Raw genomic sequence first — 24883 nt, 5'->3', positions numbered from 1 at the left:
TGTCACAGCAACATATCTCGGCCTGGTCTCAAACTTAATTGTGATATTAGTGATGAGGAATACTCTTTCATGCTAAGGTTGTATCAAGCGCTAAAGGTAATGCATGAATGTATTAGCAATTTGACTAGGATTATCCTTTGAGACCACAGCTTTCCATTTTGGTCTCTCCCTTGCTATTATTATGCAAAAGTGAAATGCTTCTAAAAGGATCTTGTTTTCCATAAGTAATATAGGCATTGTAGGGACATGTATGTGTTAGAATTTCATGCAAAATGTTTGCTATAAATACATCTTGATAACTTTTTCTTTATTAGTTTTTTGAAGTGAGACTTTGGGCATTCATTATGTCATGTTCTTGTGGTTGCCATGATGCTTGCATCAATCCTTTTTATTTATGGCCTCTTTTTGAGGTACATACTGTAGTGCTCGAAGATCCACATGGAGAAGCATGTAGTAGTCCTCGTCGTCACAAATTTTTGATGTAATATTGTTGCTTTGAAGGATATATTGCATGTCAGATGCTAATGAGGAAAGCACGGTTTGATTGAAAGATAGTATGTAGAGCTACTCTTTCAAGTAGAGTGCATCACAAGATGCAATACTAGATAGATCGATCGCTATAGTTAATTTTCCTACTTGAGGGCTCTTGCTTGCCACTCCAAGTTCTTGAGACATGCTGAGGTGACAATTAGCACTTAGAAGAAGTTAATCAAGAAAAAAGAGATGGAAAGTAGAACTCCCCTAAAGCCATAAATTATCATGACAAGAAAAGAAGAGACCAAACAACAAAACAATTTGATGTTATTTCCTTTAGACATTACAACAAGACCACACGTACCTTAACTTTCCTTTGGTTGATTTTTCTTACCGCTTGAAAACTCAAGTTCTCTCCAAGGGAATTCGACATTGAAGGAAGAATCACACCAATAATTGCTCTAAACAATTGATGATCTAAATATTTATAGGGTTTGGTAATCAATTAGTCTCCTTGAATTGTTATGATGACTCATGTTGTGATCAATTTTCAAAATTTAAAACATCATATTATTCAATTATTGATTTATAACAATCCACACATATCATATCAAAGCCATGAGCGTTACCACGACGGATAAATCATAGTCCTTGTGATTTCACTAATTGCTTAAAGGATGGTAGATCCAACTTGTTTAAAATGCATGGCTATTTCGAGTAAAGTCAAGCACATTGGAAAATGGTGAGAAATCGCTTACTTGGAATTACATAAACCTTTTGTTTTTGGGCACTTGTCTCAAGAACAATCATCACCTACTTGAGTTTTGCTAAAAGGGTGGTATGTCCAACTTGTTCAGCTATTATTTGAAATGTAGAACTATTTTGATTCGAATAAGCCAAACGATTAAAATCGAGCATTGCAAGATGATCGAAAACAATGTTCTTGGAAATTTATGTACCTTCTGTTTTTTGGGCCATCTATGTCTCGAGAAAATCATTCCTAGGTTGAGTTTTGCTAAAAGAGTGGTTTGCCCAACTTTTCAATAATAATTCATAATGCATGGCTACAATATAAAATATGTACTAACGAAGACAATATTGCATTTCATTTAATCAAAGCCACCAATGTTCAGTTGAGATCTGTAAGATAGCTACATACTTTGAACCTAAGCACCTTGATTCCACCATCTATCAACTTGTAAGATGCTCCTACAATTTTTTGTGTCAGGTTCTGTTTGATGATTAGAAACAAAGATCCATGAAAGTCTTCAATAGAACCATGACTTTCAATAGAAATATATGTAACTTCCATAGTAGCAAATATTTGTGACATTTAATGTCCATTCTTGCATTTGAATAGGTGGTTTAGTGAATGGCTTTTGTGTATTTAGTTCACGTTGAGGCATAATATATTTTAATGGGCTTTCAAATGAGAAAAACTAATTTAGCTATGAGTCAACGAAGTCCTTTAGAGTGCACTTGAATGAGAAGTAGGTTTTTCAATGAGCAGATGCTATGCCTTTAACTACCACATTCTAGAATGTTAATTTCAAGCATGAGCCATTTGTTTGCAAATAGCTTCTATTTCATCTAAATTTCACCTAATTTATCAACTCACATTCAAGACATGTTTTCTCTTGTTTTTATATTTGTGATGCTCCCATACATATCTAGTTAAAGCATTTTTCTACCTAATGAAAATCGATTCTTTGGAATTTTTTGACTCGTACATCCGGGTCACATATATTATTATTATTATTTTTTATATAGCCATGTGAAGCTTTGCCTTGACTAGTTTTTACGGGATTGCACCATCTAATGCCCCTCTTACAACAAGAAAGAAGAAAAAATTGCTTTGTCATCATTACCTTCCCACGTGCTACTAATCGATAAGCTCTATCCAATGGTCTCTCAAGAGTCCCATGCTTGAACAAAGGTCTTTAGGGAGGTGGGACTTTGGATTGTTTTCACCACTTTATGAAGGGGTGAACACCATTTTTGAGTAGGAAAAATCTACATAAAATTGAACTTTTCAACTACAAATCTTGAACAAAATCCTTCTTGCAAAAATTTGAGGCGGCTATCTCTCTCTTTAATTACAACAGGTTTTGGATAAATTGAGTTTTCTGGAGCCCTTCTGTAGGCCAAAAATCTGTACATTTTGCATATTGAAGTCGGAGAGCATCCTCAAAAAGAAAATATTACAAACAATATTTTCAAGCTTCCACAGCAGTTGAGCAAGTGCTAGAAGCGCCTGCTCAACATCCAGCTTTCTCAAGAATCAATCAAAAGAAAAATGCGTGCATTGCCAAATGTGTATCACAGCAATGGGACCTTCATCAGACAATGAGGTAAGTAGAATGTGAAGTCTTCAAAATGATTCGGCTGGAAACCCTGTTATGGGGTCCAGTTTCGAAGCTAGACGCCTTAATTCATCCACCTCACTGCTTGTAAGAGTCCATCCAAGAGCTCCTGCAAACTCTTTTGCCTGAAAAGTGCAAGTTGCAAACATTAGATACCTTTTTCAGTTTCACATATAGAAGATAATTTGACCCTCAACACTATTTTTCACATGGGGATGTTAAACTGGGATCAAGGGTGGAGGTGAAAATCGGGGTCCACGTATATCCTGAGCTGTCCAATCGTGGGCACCAAAGGAGTGCCCCAAATTTACAACATTATGCACCCAAATGCCAATAATCACATGCACGTGTATGGCTAGATCTTAGGGGTCGCAAGGGAGGGATCGTGAGTTGGATGTTTGGGGTGTGAGATTGCCCCAATTCACCGAATCTCTGGAATTTACAAAAATGCATCTGACGGCCCTCATGATCCCAGCCGTTCATTCCAAATTAAGGCTATCCGTGTAAGATATTGTGGAGGAAATAGAGAGGACACAAGTCATTAATAAGTGAAAGGAATAGACATAAGACCACAGATATGTGCTCTTTCCTTTGTCCCCTGCCTTGAAAGAAAGGGTCACAAAATGGTTCCTCTTCTCCCTCAAAGAATGAATCATGAGTTTCCAAATCTGCCTTGAAAGAAAAAGTGGCAAAACGGTTCAATTCTTCCCTCAAAGAATCAATCTTGAGCTACCATAGTTGCATCGGAATGCGCTACCATGATTCCTCTCTCTCAACATATAACCTCTAGAATTCCTCATTAAGGGGCTCAAGAGCAAAGGCACCATGTCTGATGTGTGTGCTTTTTGCTCTTACATGTAAGCCAACATGAGAACCTTGTAAACATCTAACCCGGATTTGTGTGAAAGACCTCTCAATTCAGAATCAAGTCTCTCTCAACATATAACCTCTAGAATTCCTCATTAAGGGGCTCAAGAGCAAAGGCACCATGTCTGATGTGTGCGCTTTTTGCTCTTACATGTAAGCCAACATGAGAACCTTGTAAACATCTAACCCGGATTTGTGTGAAAGACCTCTCAATTCAGAATCAAGTCTCGTAACAACAGTTACTAAGGATGCAAAATGAAAATACATTGATGGCTTAACTCCTTTGAAACGAGTCTCTTTTCCAGACCTTGCGGCCCTCAAAGAGAAGAGTTTCTTTATTAAAGAGAATGGACTCCTCGTTTGAAGACATTCCCCCTTCAGAGGCCATCTTTCTAGCCTTTTGCCATTGTTAGTTTTGAAATTATGTGTGCAATAGAAATCAATATGCAAGAATGAATAAAGCACCTGGGCAGCTGTTTTAGCTCCTGGAATTGGGACCACATTCTCTTGTGCCATGAGCCAATTCAATGACACCTGAGCATATCAAACAAAGAGAAGTACTAAATATACTCGGAAAAAAGGTGTCATATTCAAAGCAGAGCAGGAAAAACATTGATGGAGGGTGTCTCCTGCTCTGGTTTAATAGCTGTTTACTTGTAATGGTGTCTTCCCATGCTGTTGAGCTATTTCCCGGAGTGCTTGCAGCAAAGGAGTCGCCTTGATTCACAAGGATTCAAGTCAGCATACAATCTTAGGAACATTGATAGCAACAATGATTGACTCTGCTATAAAATCCAAAGTCAATCATTATTGGTATGAAACAACCCACTTTGCTGAAGTTTACCTTTGTCAGATACTCCTTATTGTAAATCCGACCACGAGGTCCAGAGGGAGGATTCTTAGGAGTGTACTTTCCACTGAGGACACCTTTGACAGAATTACCAATGGTAATGAGCAAAAGAATCTTTGCATCAAGTTTCACAAGCGGAGAGATTAATGCCAAAATGCAACAAACAGAGAAAACTGATCTTTGAAAACTCCTTGTGGACTAACAAAATGGTGCTTAACTGGAGGGAGACTAAAGCAGACTTTCTAAACTAGAGGTTTATCAAGGAAACAAATGGAAGCAGGTCTGATATTCCCAAACATCTTCAGTGAAAAATGAAGAAGAAAAGGTCAGCTTGCCAAAGGCTAAGAAGAAAGTGCATGCAGTGAGTGTTAGATGCTCTACCAATGGATGTAGCAAAGCTCCTGTCTCAACGATTTCTGTTGCCTATTGCTTAAACAGAAGATGAAGCAATATGTAGATCATGAAAGTCTAAGACATGAAAAAGAAATTGCACTGAGAAATTCCTGATGTAAGGTGCCAATAGTAAAAGGTCGAAAAGCTTTCACAGAAAGAGTCCTGCTTGACCCATAAACAAAACGATGGAGAAAGAATTCCTAAATTACTCCCCCCACATTCTGCATTGTGACACAGCAATTTGTTATGAAAGCCAATTAAGATAGCTGTCATACCTTGTCCAATGGGTGAGTATGCTATTAAAGTAACACCCAACTCATCGCAAGCTTTCTTGACACCATTTTTCTCCGGGAGTCTATAAATCAGGCTGTAGTTGACCTGATTGGATGCTAATGGTATACCCCGCTTCTTTAGCTGTGCATATGCACTTCGAAGCCTTTGCTCTGTTTCAGTCAAATGGACTTTATGTTAATTATAACCAGAAAAAATGTTTGCATACGTACAAGATGTTTAATTATCAAATACATAATGACAAAGTTTTTGAGCGGTTTTTCTTTGTGATACACTATTTGATAACAATATACAACTCAGGACGCCTTCTAGACGTTTTTCCTGATGCATGGGGATCCGGAGTGTGTCAATAGAGAAGTACCATATTAAAGCCAACATGTTGTGAATGAGGACTAAAAGTCATGAGCAGACAGATTCAACCTTTCCTTGCAGATGTGATTCATTAGACACATAATTTCAAACATGAATGGTAACTCCCTAATTGTCAGCGTTTCAAAATTTGTTCCAACTTTGACAACACAAATGATTCAATTAAAAGAGACGTCTTGAAACCTTCTATCAGCATGGATTTGCAGTAAGCGTGGTCACAAGCTTCTCTTTTTATGGAACAGGTGGGAAAGAGCAGGTATCAATCTAAGGCCACTTTGAGGCAAGGTTTTTCTCCTATCAACCAACGGGCTGACGTGTAAAAAGTTAAGGAGGAAAGAAATTAGTTATAGATCAGAGGTCCTTTGAGTTCGCAGTTGACAGTAGAGGTCTATAAGACATAACTGCTGTGTAAGCCATTGGCTGCATCTGAATCAACCATTTACAGCTTGGAGCTCAGCCAATGGGGTCACATTACAATTCATAGACAGGGAGTCTCTACAGCAACCAACCCCCCCCCCGTGCCCGGGGCGTTCTCGCTTCCTCCTCCGCTCTTTCTCAATTAGATCCAATGCATATTCTTCATAGGTAGATGTCTCTGTCACAAACTGATAACGTGGCATGCCTGGACTCTAAAATGTATGGCCGAGAGGACACTTGGGGGTTAAGAGTTGAAAATCTAACCCCAAACAACTTACAAATTTTGACACAGTGGACTAAAAAGCGGGTTAGGGCTAGAAACCTAGCCATACCAACCTACGGAACCAAGGCGAGGGGCCTAAACCCTTTAATTATAAAGCAAGACCCACAAATTGTGTGGAGCATGACACGTGGCAAAATGTACGACCACCCTCGCATTTTGTGTTGACTACTGACGTGGCACTGTATGGATTTCTGCGATTTACAGAATCCGTCCAAAGGACGCTAGCTTTTGGTACAGAGCTTTTGAAACCCAGTGGTTTTGGAATAAGCTTTTTATGTAACTGCTTTTGGCCATTTATAAGAGTGCTAGGGCCTCTTCTCTTGGCAGATTAGCTTTGGAGCATCGCCACAGAGAGGAACTCTGCTGTGCCATGTCGACTCTCTTTTTTCTCTCCCCCCTTTTTTCGATACAGTTGTGTGCAGCATCTCACGTGTGTTGCAGTAGATCGTTGCTTTGGAGTGTCCAAAGTCATTCTAGTGGTAGTAGAGCTCATACGATTCTTCTTCTACGAAGGATTCGATCCCATTTTCCGTAGCACACATGGATTCAGGTAGTGAATTTATGTGTCCGACGAAGAAACTATTCCACCTACTCGCACGAGTGAAGAAACTAGCGGGAGCTAGCCTCTTTCCGAGGACTTGAGGGAAGAGCATGGCTCTTTCCCGCCAAGCGACTTCGACATGATGGAGTTTCAACGTCAACTGCAGGTTGACACAGGTGCTAACCAGATGCTCATGTATTCCAAGGATCCACAACATTCAAAGTTTCTCAAGAATCATCAGATTCATTCACGATGGGGTGCTGCCATCCACTCACCTCTCAAGTTGGCCATGACACAAAAAGGGAAGTTGGGTGCAGATAAGCAAAAGTTGCACTCGCAAGATGAATTTGATGATGTTGTTGAGTAATAGGTCAATAAACTGATGAAGACTACAAAAAGCTCTCCGAAGAAGAGTCGATCAACAGACTATCCTAGCTATTTGGGTCGGAAATCTACTTTCGAGGCAGCCAACAAATCCAAGAAGTGTGTTTGCTTTGAGCATGATCCCAATTCATCATCGCCTTCAGACACCTCGGAGAGCTCCTCTTCCTCTGACTCTAGCGAGGATGACCACAAGCATCGGAAGCAGAGAAAGACTTAGAAGAGCAAAACGAACAAGAACAAGAAGAAAAAGTAAGAAGACAAGATCCCACAAGAAATCTCGGAAGCACTCTGACAGTTTTGACAAGGACACCTCGTTCTCTGCCAGTTCTGACTCATACGAGTGAATGTATGAGGAGAAGAGAAGACACCGGTATCATTTAAACAGTACGACCATCTCAAGAAGAAGGGCAAGAAGACTAAGGATTTCAAGGAGGGTGGGTAAGCACTCAAGTTTGATATGTTTTCAAGCTCTAAGGATACTCACCGAGCTCTTGCATTCATACAACAATTCGAATCGTCTTTTCGAGAGGCCGTTTTTCAGAACACTCAAAAGTGCAAAAAGCGTCGTCTTATCTTAAAGGGCATGCCCGACATGGTGGTCTACCCTACTGCTGCGCAGGGAAGCACCTACAAAGTGGTTGAAATTCAAACGCGTCTTCACTTCCACATGGCTCACTGCAGAATACAAAGAGGATGTCGGCACAACCTAGAATCATTTAAGGATGATCAAAGAAGACACCTTGGACACCTATTGCAGAGGAATTTAGATACTTTTCTTCTAGTCTCTTCTTTTAAGAAAATCACCTTCAAGCAACAAGTTGAGTGATTTTGTTGCGGTTTACCCAAAGAGATATTGCGATTTTGCTTGCAAAAGAAGTTTTACTCCATTCAAAGACGTATGGGACATTCCAAAGAGGGTTTTGGTTTGCATGCTGGCACACTAACGTAACATACCCTTCGGATAAGAGCCCAGATTCACCCTTACAAGAAAGTGCAAGGTATAGACCCATGGTAGTCACCCACAAGACAATACAACCATCAGCTCCATCATGCATAGTACTGACTGAAGACCATGACATCCCCACTAATGTCGTCAGCGCCCAATAGTGGGTGTAGAACTAGGTACTAATATATGCTCCCAAACAACACACACACCACACGCGCACCAACATGAGCATACATCAACACTAAGTTCAATGGACCGAGTTTCATAATAGTGATGATGTGATGGAAGAAGATTGTCTCTCCTTGTGCATGCTCTTTGATGACGTACCTATAATTGTCACTCATGCTATATATGATTGCGTTGTAGATAACTGTATCGAGACCTATGGCGAGACCCAAAATGCTGGTTTGGATGCTTTTAAGGATAAGTTTGAGCCCATAGGTACGTGTGATGTGGATGTGGATAAAGACTATGTCTCTACCTATGGAACGTTTGATGAGGTGCCTGAGATTTTTGATCCTTGTGTTATGTATCATGATTTGGGTCCTCATATTGTGGTTGATGAGGGGAAATTTAACTCATTTGAATTTGGTGAAGACACCATAGGTATCCATGATGCTACAACTGATGACTATGTCTTCACTTATTAATGTTTGATGAGCCAATTGCTTGATGCAAGTTCCCCAGTTGAGATACAGAGCACTTGTGAATAGTATATGTAAGAAAATGAAGATGACGAGTTCATAAAAATCTGATCATAAGGCTGCCAACCATAAAGATTAAGAGATCCATACAATCTTGGATGATGTTATAGGTGATAGTGTGGAGTGTGGTAATGAGAGACAATGTTGTTTTGAATTTTCCCTTGAGCGTGGTTGATAAAGATGCTAAGAAGTATGCTGTGAATGAGACATTACATGGTGCTTATAAAAAGAGAAGGGATGTATCATTAACTATAAATATCTATGGTTCCACAACATGATGAGGGTGTTTATGATGTGAGAAACTTTTGGAAGTTAAATGCCTTTGATTGGAGTTGTTTTGAACAAGGTAAGGAAGAAACTGTGTGGTACCTCTTTTATGATGAATGCTATGCAGGGAAGTATCATTCTGATTTGGATGCTCTGAAACATGGTTATATTGGTGTAAAGGGTATCCAATATGTATATGATAGGGACAAAAAGAATATATGTTGTTTGGTAGAAAATTCGGCTTCTGCAACAAAGGAGTTATTTGCTTAAGACGGACTACCCAGTCTACTTTGCCAATCGCTGGTTCAATTCAATTGACAAGGATACTCTATGATTGAAAGGGATGCAATGGGGATGGTTTTCACTGCAACAAAATTATGACATTATTTGTTGGGCAAATTGTTTCACTTCTATGCCAATCAGCAAGCTCTTTTATTTCTGATCAAGAAAGTGAGTTTGAGTTTGAGATTTTCCACAAGCCAAGCAAGACTCACTGCAATGCGGATTTTCTCTCAAGAACCACAGAAGGCATCTCAGACACATCGATGTGAGACGATCCAGTAGATGCTGAGCTGTTTCAAATTCGACAGTGGATGGGCCGGATCCAGAGTGGTAGGACGTTTATGATTTCCTTCAGTTTGGAGGATTTCTAGAGGACTGATCCAGGCAAATCAAGAGTTTGAAGTTTATCATCATTTTGGAGCGGCATTGTACAAATTAGGTATTGATGGGGTACTTTGTAGGCATGTGCCTATGTAGGGAAGGATGCAAGTCATCAAAAAAGCTCACAGTGGGAGTTCAGGAGGTCAAAGAATGTCTAACTCCATTTGGCTCTGGTTGATAGGAGAATCTACACTTTTCTTGGTTTCTATTGGATACCGGTATGCTTATTTGGAGTGCAACATACAAGGTGCCTACTTGAAGCAAGGAAAGTATATTGAACACTCGAAAGTGTTCCATGTTTGTTGGGAGGCCATATGTGACGTGTTTTTACGGAATGAAGCGAGCCACCCCGAGTGCTTTTGGACCTCTTGGATGTAAAATAAAGCATGCTTGTAAAAAGTGTACAAAGGCGGAGTGTGCCAGCTGTCTCTACGCATGTGGGACAATTGTGTAGGATACATAGTTTTGTTGTTTTTCTACATAGAAGTGTCAAGACTTCAAAGAGTAAGTGCTTTTAAAATATGAAGAAAACCGAATTTTTCTCAGCCTTGGGTCGTGAGTTAAGTGGGGAATTCAACAAAGAAAAAGAAGCTCCATGTTCAGGTAGCCTGCACTGAAGGGTGGGGGTTTTGCTATGGAGATATCCCTCTTGCTTTGCGAGAGCTTGGTGTGGTGAGTTGAGTGTCTCTTCTATCAATGGGCAGATCAAAGTGGGTGCTTAGATCTTCATAGTGACCTCGCTTTGTTTTGGTTTTAGATATGGTACCTATGTTGTGTGCAACTCCTTGTGGTGTGGCTAGTCGACTGTAGACTATACGCTACAATACTTTGCTTGTACATATACGGTTCCCCATCACTTTTTTTGAGTTTTTTTGCTGAACTTTGTGGGATTTCAAATTGGACTGGATTTGAATGGGTTTTGGTAAAGCTATGTGTATATATGGGAGCGCCAATGTAGTCTCTCCTAGCACATGGAAGGGTGTTAGAAAAGAAGTGAAGCCCTTGGCTTTATTGCCAATAGTGCAGATATTTCCTTTGTTTTTTCTCACTTTTTTCTTTAACTTTATTGATCTCTTTACTTCCTTTAGTACAACCAGGTATAGCGGGAATGGTAGTGGCGTAGAGGGAAGCTAGTTGAGGCCAGTCAAGGTTGAGTGAGTGTAAGGTTGAGAAACCAACCGGTGTGTCCAAGGCCTTTGCACCTCTGATTGCCACAAAGAGCACATGTGCTCTAAAACAAGCTGCCTCGAGGTCGGGAGATTGGTTGCCAAGAAAGCATGTAAAGTCGTAGTCGAAGAAGTCCTCGCGTCGACGAATGACAAACCTAGTTAGCCTACAAGAATTGATGCAAAAGGAGAAGCCTACACCAATAGTGGTGTCCTCAAGTACGGGTGTCCCTCTCGAGCCAGTCGGAAAAGCACTGCCAAGAGATCTCCAAGCTACTAAGGAGTGTCCTGTCCCTTAAGCAGGTGATGGAATATGAGACCGGCCAAGAGACGAGGTTGAAGGGCCAGTGGGGGAGATGGGAGGGGAGGGTGGGGACAAATTATAGATTACAGATTTCTTTTCACTAGATATGGGACAGCCAGAGGAGCAGCCATCACTGTAGAGCTCGGCCCACACTCATTCGACCACTACCGGCACTCTCATCGACCCAACACTGGAGCTACGGAGATCCAAACGACCACGATTGAGGAGAGGGGCTACACAGCATCGACGGAGACTACAACAGAGAATTCGAGCCATACTCTCTCGACATCCAGAGTGCAGATGATGATGGATTCTAGTAGTAGTATCTTTGTTCTAGTTCTTTTGTACCCAGACATGGTATTAGATTCACCATTTTGTAACAGATTGGTCTCATAGGTCATTTTGGCCTTCTAAAGACATTAATATGACATTTCATTTCATCTCTCTCTCTCTCTCTCTCTCTCTCTCTCTCTCTCTCTCTCAAAATCAACAACCTCAGGTAGAGCAACCACAAGCTCTATGATGGCACGAATGATACCCAACAAACCTTCGGTACCTCATGACATCATTTGAGCGGAGTTTGCTGTACCACCCATGGTAGTGGAGGCTTTGTTTCAAACCATGTATCTCCTAGGCAAATTCAGAGCTATGCCACCAGATCTGTTGTCATACAAAGCTTTTGAGGCATTCAGACAATTGGCTCAGGCAAGATAGAGGATCATGGTATGCTCACGTCACACGGTGGCTCACAACACCAGATTGACATGGACAACCTTTCACCATTCCAATATAGCAAAGATGCATTACATATCCATCTCTCGTATAGTAGAGAAATAGAGTTCCGAGGCAGGTCTTGTGGCACCTTCACACATGAGAGACGTGGATATCACACGGACAACTGGCTGTTTCCACCAAAGTTTGGCATCTCCGTTGAGGTACTCCATCTGTACAATGGTGAAAGAAAACCACTAGGTACTCCATCTGTACAATGGTGAGCTCCTGATTCTACGGAGCACCCAACTCAATGGCTATACGTATGAAGCCGAGCCTTTGTTTCAGATATACAATCTTGCAATCCTGTTCCATGTAACACATCTCTCTGACCCCTCCAGGGATAGGATACAACTGTACTTCCTGCTTAATATATCTACTACGATCTTTCTTGGAGCAGATGCTAGGCCCAACCATGACCACACATGCCTCAAAAGTGGAGTTAAAAACACTGCACTCACTGCTTGCAAACGCCTTAAGCCTTTGAATAAGCAGGAACTTAGTATGATTGCATAGTCCAAGAATCCCAGTTGGCAAAACAGACTTAGGCTCCACAGCAAAGAGATATGCTCGGTTTGGATCCAGCGTCTCTTTATCCTCCATAACCATAGTGAGAAGAAAATGACCTGGTCCATGCTTGCAGATGAACCTTGCAACACTTTCTGCAACAGCACTCTTCTCGAAAAGAGGGATGACCATAAGCCCAATAACACCGCAAATAAGGTTAAGCTCCATCGTGATGGCAGAACGAAAAGCATTAACAACAACAGGATGGCAACCAGGTGAATGCTTGAAAGCCACAAGGAAACATCCAAAAGGTTCTTCAGCTTGCTCGTCTGCTGTGATCGGATTACAGAAAACTTGCTCTCCCCCTTTGTGTCACTGGCCATCTCCATAGCCGCCGCAATCCTCTGTGATAAACTCCTACACAAGGCGGAGGGTGAACCCGCCAACTGCTAGCATGGCGATGATGCTTAAGAAGCCTGACAATGTTGTAACGGAGGCTGCGCTCTCTGGAACCATGAGACTGGGCGTCGGTGCCTGTGCGTTGGCTGCAACCATCATCATCACCACCATCCAGCTTATGATTGTGAGGAATGCCCAGCACACGGAAGCTCTTGTGCAGGCCATTGCGTGTAAGTGGAGATAGTGCTCTGCAGATCTGTTGCTCGCAGAGAAGAAATGTGGGTGGCTATGGAGATCTCGCTACAAAGCTTGCAGCTGCGCAGGAGATCGCAAAGCGCTAGTGGTCTTGGGGAGGATGGTATGATTGGTGCAGGGGGGGCGAGGCCTGGGCAAGGAGGGGGCGAGGGGTGGGTAGGGGGCGAGGGGGAGTGACTAGGGGCGAGGGCTGGTGAGGGGACGAGGCCTGGGCAGGGGGGGGGGCGAGGGGGAGGGACTAGGGGCGAGGGCTGGTGAGGGAGGGGCGAGAGGTGGGCTGGTGAGGGAGGGGGGGGGGGGGGGGGGGGGGGGGGGGGGGGGGGGGGGGGGGGGGGGGGGGGGTGAGGGGGAACTAGGTAGGGACGAAGGCAAGGGAGAGGTGGAGAGGGGCGAGGGGAGAGAGGGTAGCTAGGGGCTAGATAGGGGCTAGGGGGTTGAGGTGTGTAGGTGCGAGAGGGGGTGGGTGGGGGGTGAGGGGTAGGGACTAGGGGCGAGGGGGAAAAATGGTGGGTAGGGGCAAGGGAGAGAGAGGGGGTGGGTAGGGGTGAGTGAGGGGGAGGGGGAGGGTAGGGGCGAGGGAAGGAGTGTAGGGGTGAGGGGGTGGGTAAGGGCGAGGAGGGAGGGAGGAGGTAGTGAGGGGAGATGGAACTGAAGCAAAGAGATATCATGATCAGGGAACTCATCAAGCTTGAAATCAACATTGTTTTTTTTGTATCCCGTCTTGAGGAAGCTTTGTGAAGGGAGTTCGCTAAACACAGAAAGAGCTTTGTTCTAGTCGGAGAAGCAGACACCGATGGGTTTTGATGTTGAAGGGGGGTGAACTCCTGTAGGGGAGATTTCTTTCCGCTTTTATGATTCTTCATAGGCTCACCAATTCCAAATGCTTCCACCCAGGACGCACGGGGAATAGCTTCTGTGACCTTCCACCCTTGAGCTAGCTTAGGTGGCTCGTTAGGTCTACTTACTGTGGAAACATTGGAAGAGGGTGTACCTTCAGGCAAAGAGTGAATAGAGACTCCATAATAAGACATAGATTTGGTAGCGTCCAACCACTCCAACAGATCCTCGTCTGACCCGTCAGGTGGAGTAGGCTATTCTAATTCAAGGCTGGTTTCAAGGGACAAAGAACTATGTTGCACGATGCGATCCATGCCTCCTAGGCGAATGGGTTGCATCGGGGAGCCAGGAGTATGTATTACATGGCATCGTTTCCCCAATCATGAAGTGCTTTAGTGTGTCACAGCCATGGTCTACCGATGAGCAAGGGAAATCCGCCCTCAACATGGGGAAGACGAACCACAACAAAATCCAAGTTAAAAGTAAAGTCTTGTACCTGGAGAGGCACATTGTCCACTATGCCCACTGGGTAGACTGTCCACTGGTCGGCTAGTATAACTGTGAAGGGAGCGGGCCGGGTAGGCTCGAGACCCAATGCCAACATAGTGAATTCGGGCATCAAGTTGATACCCGACCCACCATCCACTATGACACCGGAGAAGTCGCGCCGTAAAATAGACGCGGTGAGACGAGGATTCCTGTAATCAGTGAGCGGGGCAGCAGGAAATGAAATCATGTAGGACTCTAAGGGCTGCACGGGTAGGTGCCCGCCACTAGACCCTGCACCAGGATACAGAGATTGAATGATAAAAAGGGTGTCACTTCGAAAATTTGCATCAAGTCGAAGCATGTCGTACAATGACACTTGCTGAAAGGTGTTTTTCAAGAGAGTCTCTGTTGTAGGCTTCTCTCTTTTGGTCAATGCTTGCTCTGGTATCTTGAGCTTCTGCAAGTCCTCTACTGCTTCCGTGAAGGCACCATCAATATCTGAGAGAAGAGAGGTAGGTTGGCTCCTGGCACTACCTGCTGGTTTATCAGCTACTAGGGGAGGTTGACTCATTTGTGTGATTGGAGATTAAAAAGTTGGACCGTCGGGGAGGCTGAGACCAAGAGCAATTCTCTGTGCCCGTGTGAGCACATAGGCAAGCTCTTCCACCTATTTCAACCCATTTCGAGAGGCAACTACGGGGCCTGTGGAATGGTGCTTACTGTGATTAGGTTGATCTTCGAGAATGTAAACTCCTGCTGGTTCTGGCTTGTGCTTGCAGATGTGGATGAGCGTTGTTTTGGGTAGTCCTTACTATAGTGATCCTTAGCTTTAGGGCGGTGTTGGCAAGGAGGGGACCCTTCTGGCAACGGACATTTGCTCTGATAATGTCCATACTCCCCGCACCTGTAGTACAAAATTGGCCTATTGGAGGGCTCGGCCCTTGTTGCATGTGGACGGATGCTGATGTGTAGAAGCTTTGGGAAATTGAAGGAGCATTAGCATGATAAAAGCTGGGAGATGCAAAGTTGTTGTGCATATTTGCATAGAAGGTGTTGTCAGCAGAGGTGGCATAGGGTTTTGATGGCTTTAGGGTGAAACCATGTTGGATGCAGGTGTCAACCCTTGTTGAAGGTTGGGGGTGAGGCTCTGTTGTAGTTGCCGCATTCCCTTCAGATAATAGCACTCTTTGTTATCATGGCCAGGTTTTCTCGCAGAGATGGCAGTAAGCTCGAAGTGGCCAATACTGAGGAGGATGCCCTGGAGAGCGACAGGAGGAACACCACACCATCGAGGCTTAGTGTCCTGTTGTGCCTGGAGCTCTTCTAGCTCCCGCTTGATTTGTTCTAAAGCCTCTTGCTGTGGAGATTTTTCCGGTCTAAGAGAGAAGGACCTCTCCTCTTGAAGTGCTCTTTGTAACTTCAGTGCTTCTAACTCCCCGCGTAAAGAAAGCAAGGGGTCACAGGGATTTTCCGTGAGTGCTGAGGCAGTCTCCACCTGAAGGGGGTCCTTGAATAGCCTCCTTGCTCCTATCCTGGTAGCGGCCGCTATAAACTCCTCAAGAGATGCTTCAGGTCGAAGACTTTCGCGTAGTTTCTACTGAGACGTCCTTGGAAGAGCTTTCTCTACCCACTTCTTGACCGTAAATTCCCTTGGTTTCTGAGGAAGCTTGGAACCAGAGACTTGGTTTTAGTCATGAGTTCTGCAAAAGTCTCCTTTGGCTGGAGCACCATGTTGGCCAACTCATCCAAAACCTTTTCTTGGAAGTCACCTGGCCTGAATGCTGCACAGAACTGTTGTCATAAAGCTGCCCAAGTTCGAAAGTGATTCTCTGCAAACTGACTGTACCACTTGTCTGCTAAACCATCCAAGGTTGATGGAAACATCACCAAATAAGCATCTTCTCTATTAAGACCACGACCTCTACAGAGAGATACAAACCTCCTTGCATGGTCGTCTGCATCTTCTGAGGAGAGTCCCTTGAAAGTAGGAAACTTGATGTTTACCTTGGCCAAAACACTGGTCAACTCCTCCATGGCCTCTTGCTCAGGAGCCTGTTGCTCAATAGCTTGCTGTAACAAAATGGGAGAGGGCTTTACTGGGGAAGGTAACCTGGAAGATGTAGAACCGGATGGAGGAATGGATGATGCCGTATGTGGAGGTATGGGTGATGAGGTTGGTGGACTTCTACTAGGTACCAAGGGTTGAGGCCGTCTGTGTTAGTACTTCAGAGGACTCGGTAGTGCGCTTCGACGCTCTAATGACCACCTTGTATGTGTCATGCAATAACCACAAACCCAACCAAGCTTTGGGCAACAAGACCTTTAACTGGCTGAACACCGGTCTAGACTCTACTAGACCAGGGCGAGTGACTAGACCACCTGGCTGGACCACGGACGAGGAAGGACTGGACCAAGGATGAGGAAGGACTAGACCAAGACGAGAGCTAGAGCTTTGGGCAAGAAGACCTTTAAATGGCTGAACACCGGTCTAGACTCTACTAGACCAGGGCGAGTGACTAGACCATCTGGCTGGACCAGGGACGAGGAAGGACTGGACCAGGGCGAGAGCTAGTTGGACTAGGGCAAGAGAGGACCACACCAGCAGGGCGAGAGACTAGGTCAGCTAGACTAAGCTGTCTAGGGTGAAACTGGACCAGATCAGCAGGCTGCACGGTGCAAGGCGAAGTAGGCGAGGCTAGGTAAAAACCAGCTAGCTCCTCGATTTGTAGCTCAACAGAGAGTGAGACTTTGGTTGAGGTCCCACCGGGTGTGCCAAAAATGAGAGCACCTGTAGCGTGGATAGTGTGTCGTGCTCTCTACAGTAGGTGCTCCTCAGTGCAATGTGCGTGACATCTCACTCAAACAACATGAAAACATAGGAAACAATAGATAACAACAAATCAACATAGAGACACAGCAGCAGACCAGAACATATGGACTCGACTATCTCAAAGGAACCAGTACAGACTCTGGCGTGGCAACACACTTAGCTCCAGCCCAGAACTCATGGGTACAATGGGGGTGTCGAGGCTCAGATGTGCAGGGATGGTGCAGATGTGCTGTGTATAGACTCACTCGTCTGACGACGATGCTTGACCATATATGAAGAAGATAATCTTGATGACCCAACAACTACTACTCATATGTCCAACCATAAAGAGCCACCAACGGCTCATAAATGTCAGCCATCTAAGTCTATCTCCAAACTGAGTAGTGGTGGTGACCTGGCCACGATGTCCACTAGATTACCGTCCATATCCCTGCCACGTGTCACTGCCCAGCCTAGAGAGTCCATCCAGTGTGAACTAGACCAGACCAACTGTACTAACTGTGTGTCCTGAGAAGTGACACAGTAGCCTGCTACAACTAGCATGCGCGTGCCGTGGTCCCACTATCACAAAGAACGCCCCAATCACTCTGTCAGCCACTTGGGTCCACTGAGATGCCTGTTGATGGAAAGCAAACTCATGACGCCTCTCCTTTGTGCTGGCAAGCTCCTGGCGAGCCTGCTGCAACTGCTCCTCCAACCATGGACTGTCTGGGTGCTGCTCCTGCATCCTCTGCAAGGACGCAACGCCCCGTCAGAGACGCTGCTCCCGTAGACTCCTAAAGAAAGAACCGACTAAGCTGAGCAAGTCTAGAGGCTACTCTATCAACAAGGGACTTTGTCAGAGGAGCCAACACTCGCTCTCTGAGTTCGGAGTCCAGCAAGATTCTCTCAAGGTTTCGTAGCATCGTGCTCCCCGTCCTCCGTCTATCTGTCACTGTGAGGATCACTCATGCACGGACCGAAAAAGATGTCCCAGCCAGAATGCAAACTGTCCCCACCCAAGTCATAGAAGTGGTCACTAGCGTAGAAGTGATCTATCCGAGATAGATTCACTTCTCCCACTCTGCAGTCTGAACGAGAGAAGACAAGGCTGTCTTGGGGCCTCACAAAGCCAGAGTGCTGCCAAACACCTAAAACCCTCAGAGTCATATATAGCCTCTCCCAAGCTGCCAACTCTGCACCATGCATAGTAGCATGGCTACCTCCAATCCTGTAGGAGGGGTCCTGCAGCATGTTAAAGTCTCCCTCAATGCACCATTGCTCTACATGCGGCAGAGACTCTACAATATGAGACCAAAACTCTGCATGTGCACTTGCCACATTGGGCGCATAGATGTTCTAGAAGCCCAAGAGACAAGCCTAAAAAGCCACTGAGCCCTGCCAGGCACAATAATACCTCTGTCCGCAATGGCCTGCTGCCAAGAGTCCGCAATAGTCATACATACCCCTACCTCGATACCACCGAGTCCAAATGCAGCTGACCAAAATGTCTCATATCGACCACGCAAAAGCTGACCACATCATCTAATGCGGCTCTCACATAGATGCCGCTCTTGTAGCATAAGAAGATCAATGTCTCCTCCCACAAGGCATTGCTGAAGCTCTTGACGTAATCGGCCCCTTTGGCACTGAAGCTGGGGCCCACCTAATCCCTGCACGTTCCATGAGACGATCCTCATAGAGCGAGAGAACTCATGCTGCAGCAACAGCAGCTAACCGTGCTATCTTTAAGGCTGGCTTGGATTGAGAATAATCCGCATCCGAGCGTCCCCGAGATAGGGGTGACTGCAAAGAGTGTCTAGCCTAGGCCAAAGAAGAACAAGCCATGCACAGGGCAACCTCCTCTGTCTAGGAGTCCTCATGTATGTGTACATAGCATGGCGGGCTCCGCGTGTCAGCAAAGAAGTGAACCACAATGTATCTACATCCTGCCGAGTCTGGAGGTGTTACTAAGAGCTTGGTCAACGGCCAGAGAGTCTGAACCAGGTCTGTAACCCCTAGGTCTCCCATGTGGTGAGAGAACTCAAGGGCCTGTGCCTGCAGCCACTCCAACACCGAATCCAAAGTCCACTCAGGCTGGTCCCTGCCACAAAGGGGAAAAGAGAAGCCAACCGCCAAGTCTAGGGCCTCTATCCCTCTAGCTGCAAGGAACAATACATGAACTCTGAAGCAAGCTGCCTCAAAGTTTGGTCAAGGGTCGCCAAGAAAACGTGTGGAGTCGTAGGCAAAGAAGTCCCACCGACGACGACGAATGTCAAAGCTCGTCAGTCCACGAGGAACTGCTGCGAAAGGAGACGTCTGCACCAGAAGGGGGGTTCGCAAGAAAGGTTGTCCCTCTCTTGCCAAGCGACTCGTGGCAAAGGCGCTGCCAGGAGATCTTCTAGCAATCAAGGATCGTCCTTCCCCCTAATGGCTGCGGGGCAGGAGCGGGAGGAGATGTGGAAGCGGGGGGGGGATAACAGTAGTAGTAGTAGAGGGGGACGGGGAGCGGCAAAGGGAGAAGGGCGAGGAGGGGAGGAGGAGGAAGGAGGCGGAGGGGGAGGGGCGGAGAGGAACTCGGGGGGGGGGGGGGGGGGTTGTCGGGGGTGAGGCTGCGTTAGAGGCTGAAGCCAAAACCTCCTCCTATTGAACAGGGTCGAAACGGTTCCCTGTGTGAACCCACTGCTGTTGGATTGGAGCCTGGGGGCCACTCTGAGTGCCAGGCTGGTGTGGTGGCCCCTCTCGACGCCGACCACGAACCTGCTGCCAAGCCTCCTCAACTTGAGCCACCCTCCGAGCCTGCGTACCCTGTGACTTTGTCTGCTGGCTGGCCAACCCTTGAAGGCTGGGGCTCAGCCTGAGGTGAAGGTCGGGGTCTCCTCTGTGAACAGGCCTTCGCAAGATGACCCATTTGATGGCAAATAAAACACCGATTCGATAGGCCCGAATACTCCACGCTTTGATGGAACCAGCCACCACTCGCCCGAGGTAGTAGGATGACCTTCGGAAGAGAGTGGGTGTCCCGAACCAAAACACGTACTATGGGAATGCCGGACTCCTTGGCAGCTACAGAGGCTACCGTTCAAGGTGCCTCTAGGACAGCCCCAATCTTTGAGCCTATCCTGGAAAGGAGCGAAAGGTACTCTCTCTTCAAGCCGGGGAAGCAGACTGAGATGGGCAGGTCGATCTCACCTCCTCGACAAGATGTCGGTAGCTGGGTCGAAACCATGGCACCACTCTCGAAAGTGGGCCCGAACTGCTCAATGGCCAGGGGGCTCATCGCAATGACCTAGGACGCCATCTCGGGAGTCTCAAATTCTATCTGGTAGTAACCACGCCCAAGAAACTGTACATCGAGAATCTTGCCTACCTCTGCTAGAAGGCGGGCCTGAAGGAGATCACACACCTCTCCTCTACTAGGTCGGGGGCCGATGATCTTGCAAATGACGGAAGTCGCTTGGAGGCGCTCCACCTCTGCGGCTAGGCTCGCTTGCTTTGTCGACGAGAGAGCAAGTCGGATGGTGAGCTTTGCAAGGTCAAGTGAGAGGGCTTATGGAGAGTCCCTATGGGACGGAGCATGAGCCTCCATCTGTGTCTACTGTTGTGAGTGGGACGAATGACAAGAACAAGACGACTTCCGAGAAGCTTCGACTGCGAAAGACAGGCCCGCAGGGTCGAGGCGCCAGGAGGAACCGACGGCAAGGGGGGTTGTTGCGCAAGGGAGGAACGGGGTGGGGAAGCTGGATGCAGCGAGTTGGGGACAGGGGGCGGTTGGTGCCAGAGGACGAATGAGCAAGCTGGCGATGGGGGGGTGACACGCGAGGATAGTTGAGCAAGCGGGGGAGGCGGGCTGCGCGTGAGAGCCGGCAACACAGAGTGCAGTGCACCGGCAGCGCAAGGACAAAGGGAGGGTGATCAGCGATGGGGAGGACAATGCACAACACTAGCGAGCCGAGCATATCTGCACCATTTTTATATTAAGCTTGTTGTCTATCTTACTAGCTTCTATCCTCATAAACTAATTATCTTACTTAATTTTTGTTAAAATCAAAGAACTAAAGCAATAGTAATTAGCAAGATAAATTAATTATGAGATAATTATCATAGATTTTTAACACTGTAATCTTTCTCTCAAAAGTATTTTACTAACTTCTAAGCTACTTTACTAATTGTCTTGCTTAATTTCTAATTAAAAACAGAGAATTTAAATAAAAATAATTAACTATCATGGATTATTCACATTGGAATCTTCTTCTAAAAATTATCTCGCTAACTTCTAAGCTTCTTTATTAATTATCTTGCTTAATTTTCAATTAAAAACAAAGAATTTTAACAAGAATAATTAATAAAACTAATTAACTAATTAAAAAGTAATTACCATGAACTTCTAACATTGTAATTTTTCTTTCAAAATTATATCACTAACTTCTAAATTAATTTACTAATTATCTTGCTTACTTCCCAGCTATAAACAAAAAGTTCAAGCAAAAATAATGAGCAAAACTACTTAACTAATTATGACATGATTTTCATGGTTATTATTTTTACTTAAATTCTTTGTTTTTAGCTAAAGATTAAGCAAGACAATTAATTATTAGCTTAAAAGTTTGTGAGATATTTTTCAAAAGAAAATTATATTGTCAATAATCGTGATAATTATCTCATATTTAATTAATTTTACTTAAATTCTCTGTTTTTAGTTGAGAATTGAGCAAGATAATTAGTAAATAAGCTTAGAAGTTAGTGAGATCATTTTCACAAGAAAATTACGTTGTTAGGAACTTATGATAATTATGTTATAATTAGTTAATTACTTTTGCTTATTACTTCTACTTAAATTTTCTGTTTTTAGCCGAAAATTAAACAAAGCAATTAGTAAATTAGTAAAAACTTAATGAGATAATTTCACTCCACTTTAATTGACTTGGTAAACCTTTTCTTTATTATAAAAACTGGAAACCTTACATTCTCACGCAAGATCTCTAGCAATTATACATCCAAGAGACATAGATTGGACCCAAACTACCTCTTCCATTGAAATAGTAGTAATACAAAGATCCTCAGACACAGTCTCTGAAGTTATACATCCAGGAGATATGGACTACACCCGCACTGCCTTTGCCTCTTCCATTGAGGATGCAGTACTACATAGCTCGCTTCATGAGTCATGACTATAGTAGAGGATGGCTACTAACGAGTAGCCCTAACTAGCTGCGGAAAGCCTACACAAATCTCCCAAAGACTCTATCCACATCTAGCTGTGTAGCGAGACTGTGTAGTCCAATGGCACTCACCAAAATGATACGAAGTATTAGCTGTAAGAACCCTCCTATAGCCAATCATAAAAGCCATGGGACTGAAAATCCCCTATCCTATCCATCCAAAATCATCTGCATCCAGTCCATTCTCTCTTTACGTGTTACTCCACGGGGGATGCAGATCTCTTGCACAACCAAACTGTAAGAGAGGGATCCACTTGTCCTCTGCCATAAAAGCCAAGAGAAGGTACCAAGATAAAGATCTCGCTTACCAAACCAACTTTCCCAAGGTATCACTAATCTGACTCTCATATAGTTGCGAAAACTGTCTAAGATCCATGAAATTGCTGGCCTCCACCATTGTCTGCTTCTATAATGTATCATCAATAGGCTCCTCTGTCCAAAGAGAGATCATGTAGCGTCTGTAATGTGAAGCTAATCATAGGAGCTCTGTGGACCAAAAAAGTCTGGCATCTTGAAACAACTGCAAGATGAAAATATCAACACATAGTGGCCCACACCTTAAGGATGTAACTGGAAATCTCTATGGACCACGAGCATAGAAACGAGCGGGGAACCACTTGGATAATGGAACACCTGTCGGTTAGGCAAAACTCGCTGAGTAATCAAACTCCTTAGCTAATCAAGGAGAAACGATATCTTGCTCCCTCCCAATAGTGCCTATTGTAAGAGGCACCTGTGTGAATCTCCAAGGAATCAAAAAGCTGCTTAACTCACCTCTCATGGGGTTCCTCAGGCTGATACGAAATGCGTTCGACTGTAGATCTGCATGATTTATTCATCTGTCTAACTACTCTGGCTCAACCTCTTGATCCTCGTCTGGTAACCTCTCTTCAGGAGGTCTATTTGAGGACTGCTCTACCTTATCAATCCCTTGTCTCCCTATCTACCTGTAAACAAGGATAGGCTACACCTGACCCTATCCATCTGCCTGTCTCTATCTCTATCTCTATCTCTATGCCTGCTCACCACCCTGCTGCTTCTGATTACTCTGTTGCTGCTGAATCTGACCCCTTTGATCTCTATATTGCTGTCATGCAGGATCGTGTAGCTGGGCAGAATTGTGTTGGGTCTGTTGTGGCTGAGAAGGTCGTCCTCTCTTGTCACGTGACACATCCAACCCTATGTGTCCGTGGACAAGCTACAGCACGACAAGGGTTCAGTTAGTCTAGTTAGTGTAGATTTAGAAGTGATCTGTCACTTTTGTGAGTCTATTCGTAGACCGTGCATGCCCAGTCACTTGGTATAGATGCATATCCTCTGGTTGCACACAGCATGATCATCAGTATTCCCTTCAGAATCCATCAGATTCAGTTAGGGGAATTTTCCAGTTCATTTAGCCTATTTTCCCTATTTTTGGTATTTTCACTTATTATTTTAAGTGACTTTCCAACAAAAGTAGGTAGGGCAATTTTGCTAAGTTAATATATAAGCAAACTCAAGTTAGCACTAAATGGCAGAAGAGGCAGTAGGAGCTCCCCGCTCAGCAGGCAACTTCTCAGCAAAACCCGCAGAACCCCCAACCTTGGCGCTACCTTTCCCCATAGCCTAGCGTTTTTGGATTAGACAACCTCATCCGTACCCCCCAAGATCTGGCGTTTTCAGCATTGCCTTGATCGCCATCATCATCAGTATCCTAGCGTTTGCAGATTGCTCCCATCACCAGCACCTTCAACTGCTAGCGTTTTCAGATTTTCAGCATTAAGGTCCATTAGCGATTCCAGCCAGCCTAGTGTTTTTGCTAGCTCAGCAAGCAGATCAGCGTTAGTGGTTTTCAGCCACTGCCCCCTCAGAACCACAGCGTTTTCAGCCCTATGGAACAGCAGTAGATTCAGCCCCATTGGTTGCAGAAGAACCTCCATTTTCAGCCATAAAAATGCAACCAAAACAGTCATTTTCAGCCACCGAAACAGTCCCGAAATTCAGCCGATAGAAGACCACAGATTTCAGCCATCAAGTCTTCGTCGTCATCACCGTCGTCGTCATCGGCATAGTCCCCGATTGCATCGTCATTGTACCACTTTGTGCAATCATAAGTAGACCACTCTCGCCGACGAGAGTGGGGCCTTCGGAGGAGGGTTTTACAACGTCTCTGGTGTCGTGTCTCTCTTCTCTCTATCTATCAGTCTCATACACTTGCACGCACAGTGTCCATTCACTTTGTTTGTGATCATAGCATTCTCTCATTAAGAACGGAAGGCTCTCCCTTCCATAAGAACAAAAGGAACCTTGAGCACAGTTCGGAGCACTCATCT

The 24883-nt window shown here is 44.9% G+C and overlaps 1 protein-coding gene and 1 pseudogene across 1 annotated transcript in view; both read right to left on the bottom strand.

Moving 5' to 3' along the window:
- Positions 1 to 2532: 2532 nt before the first annotated feature.
- LOC147436983 (NAD(P)-linked oxidoreductase superfamily protein) overlaps positions 2533 to 24883 on the bottom strand; it is a 107758-nt gene continuing 85407 nt past the window's right edge. The window contains exons 8-12 of the mRNA XM_086486387.1: positions 5223 to 5390; positions 4549 to 4631; positions 4359 to 4421; positions 4170 to 4238; positions 2533 to 2962 (exon numbers count right to left, since the gene is read on the bottom strand). Coding sequence (XP_086342513.1) covers positions 2846 to 2962; positions 4170 to 4238; positions 4359 to 4421; positions 4549 to 4631; positions 5223 to 5390 — 500 coding nt within the window. The 3' untranslated portion in view covers positions 2533 to 2845. The remainder of the gene's footprint in view (positions 2963 to 4169; positions 4239 to 4358; positions 4422 to 4548; positions 4632 to 5222; positions 5391 to 24883) is intronic.
- LOC147436984 (diacylglycerol O-acyltransferase 2D pseudogene) lies at positions 12288 to 12943 on the bottom strand (annotated as a pseudogene).

This window comes from Adiantum capillus-veneris, chromosome 17 (assembly GCF_014529385.1).
Source record: "Adiantum capillus-veneris isolate H3 chromosome 17, ASM1452938v2, whole genome shotgun sequence".
NCBI lineage: Eukaryota > Viridiplantae > Streptophyta > Polypodiopsida > Polypodiales > Pteridaceae > Adiantum > Adiantum capillus-veneris.
The sequence above is the reverse complement of the archived record's forward strand: the minus strand, read 5'-3'. Positions and strand labels throughout refer to the sequence as shown.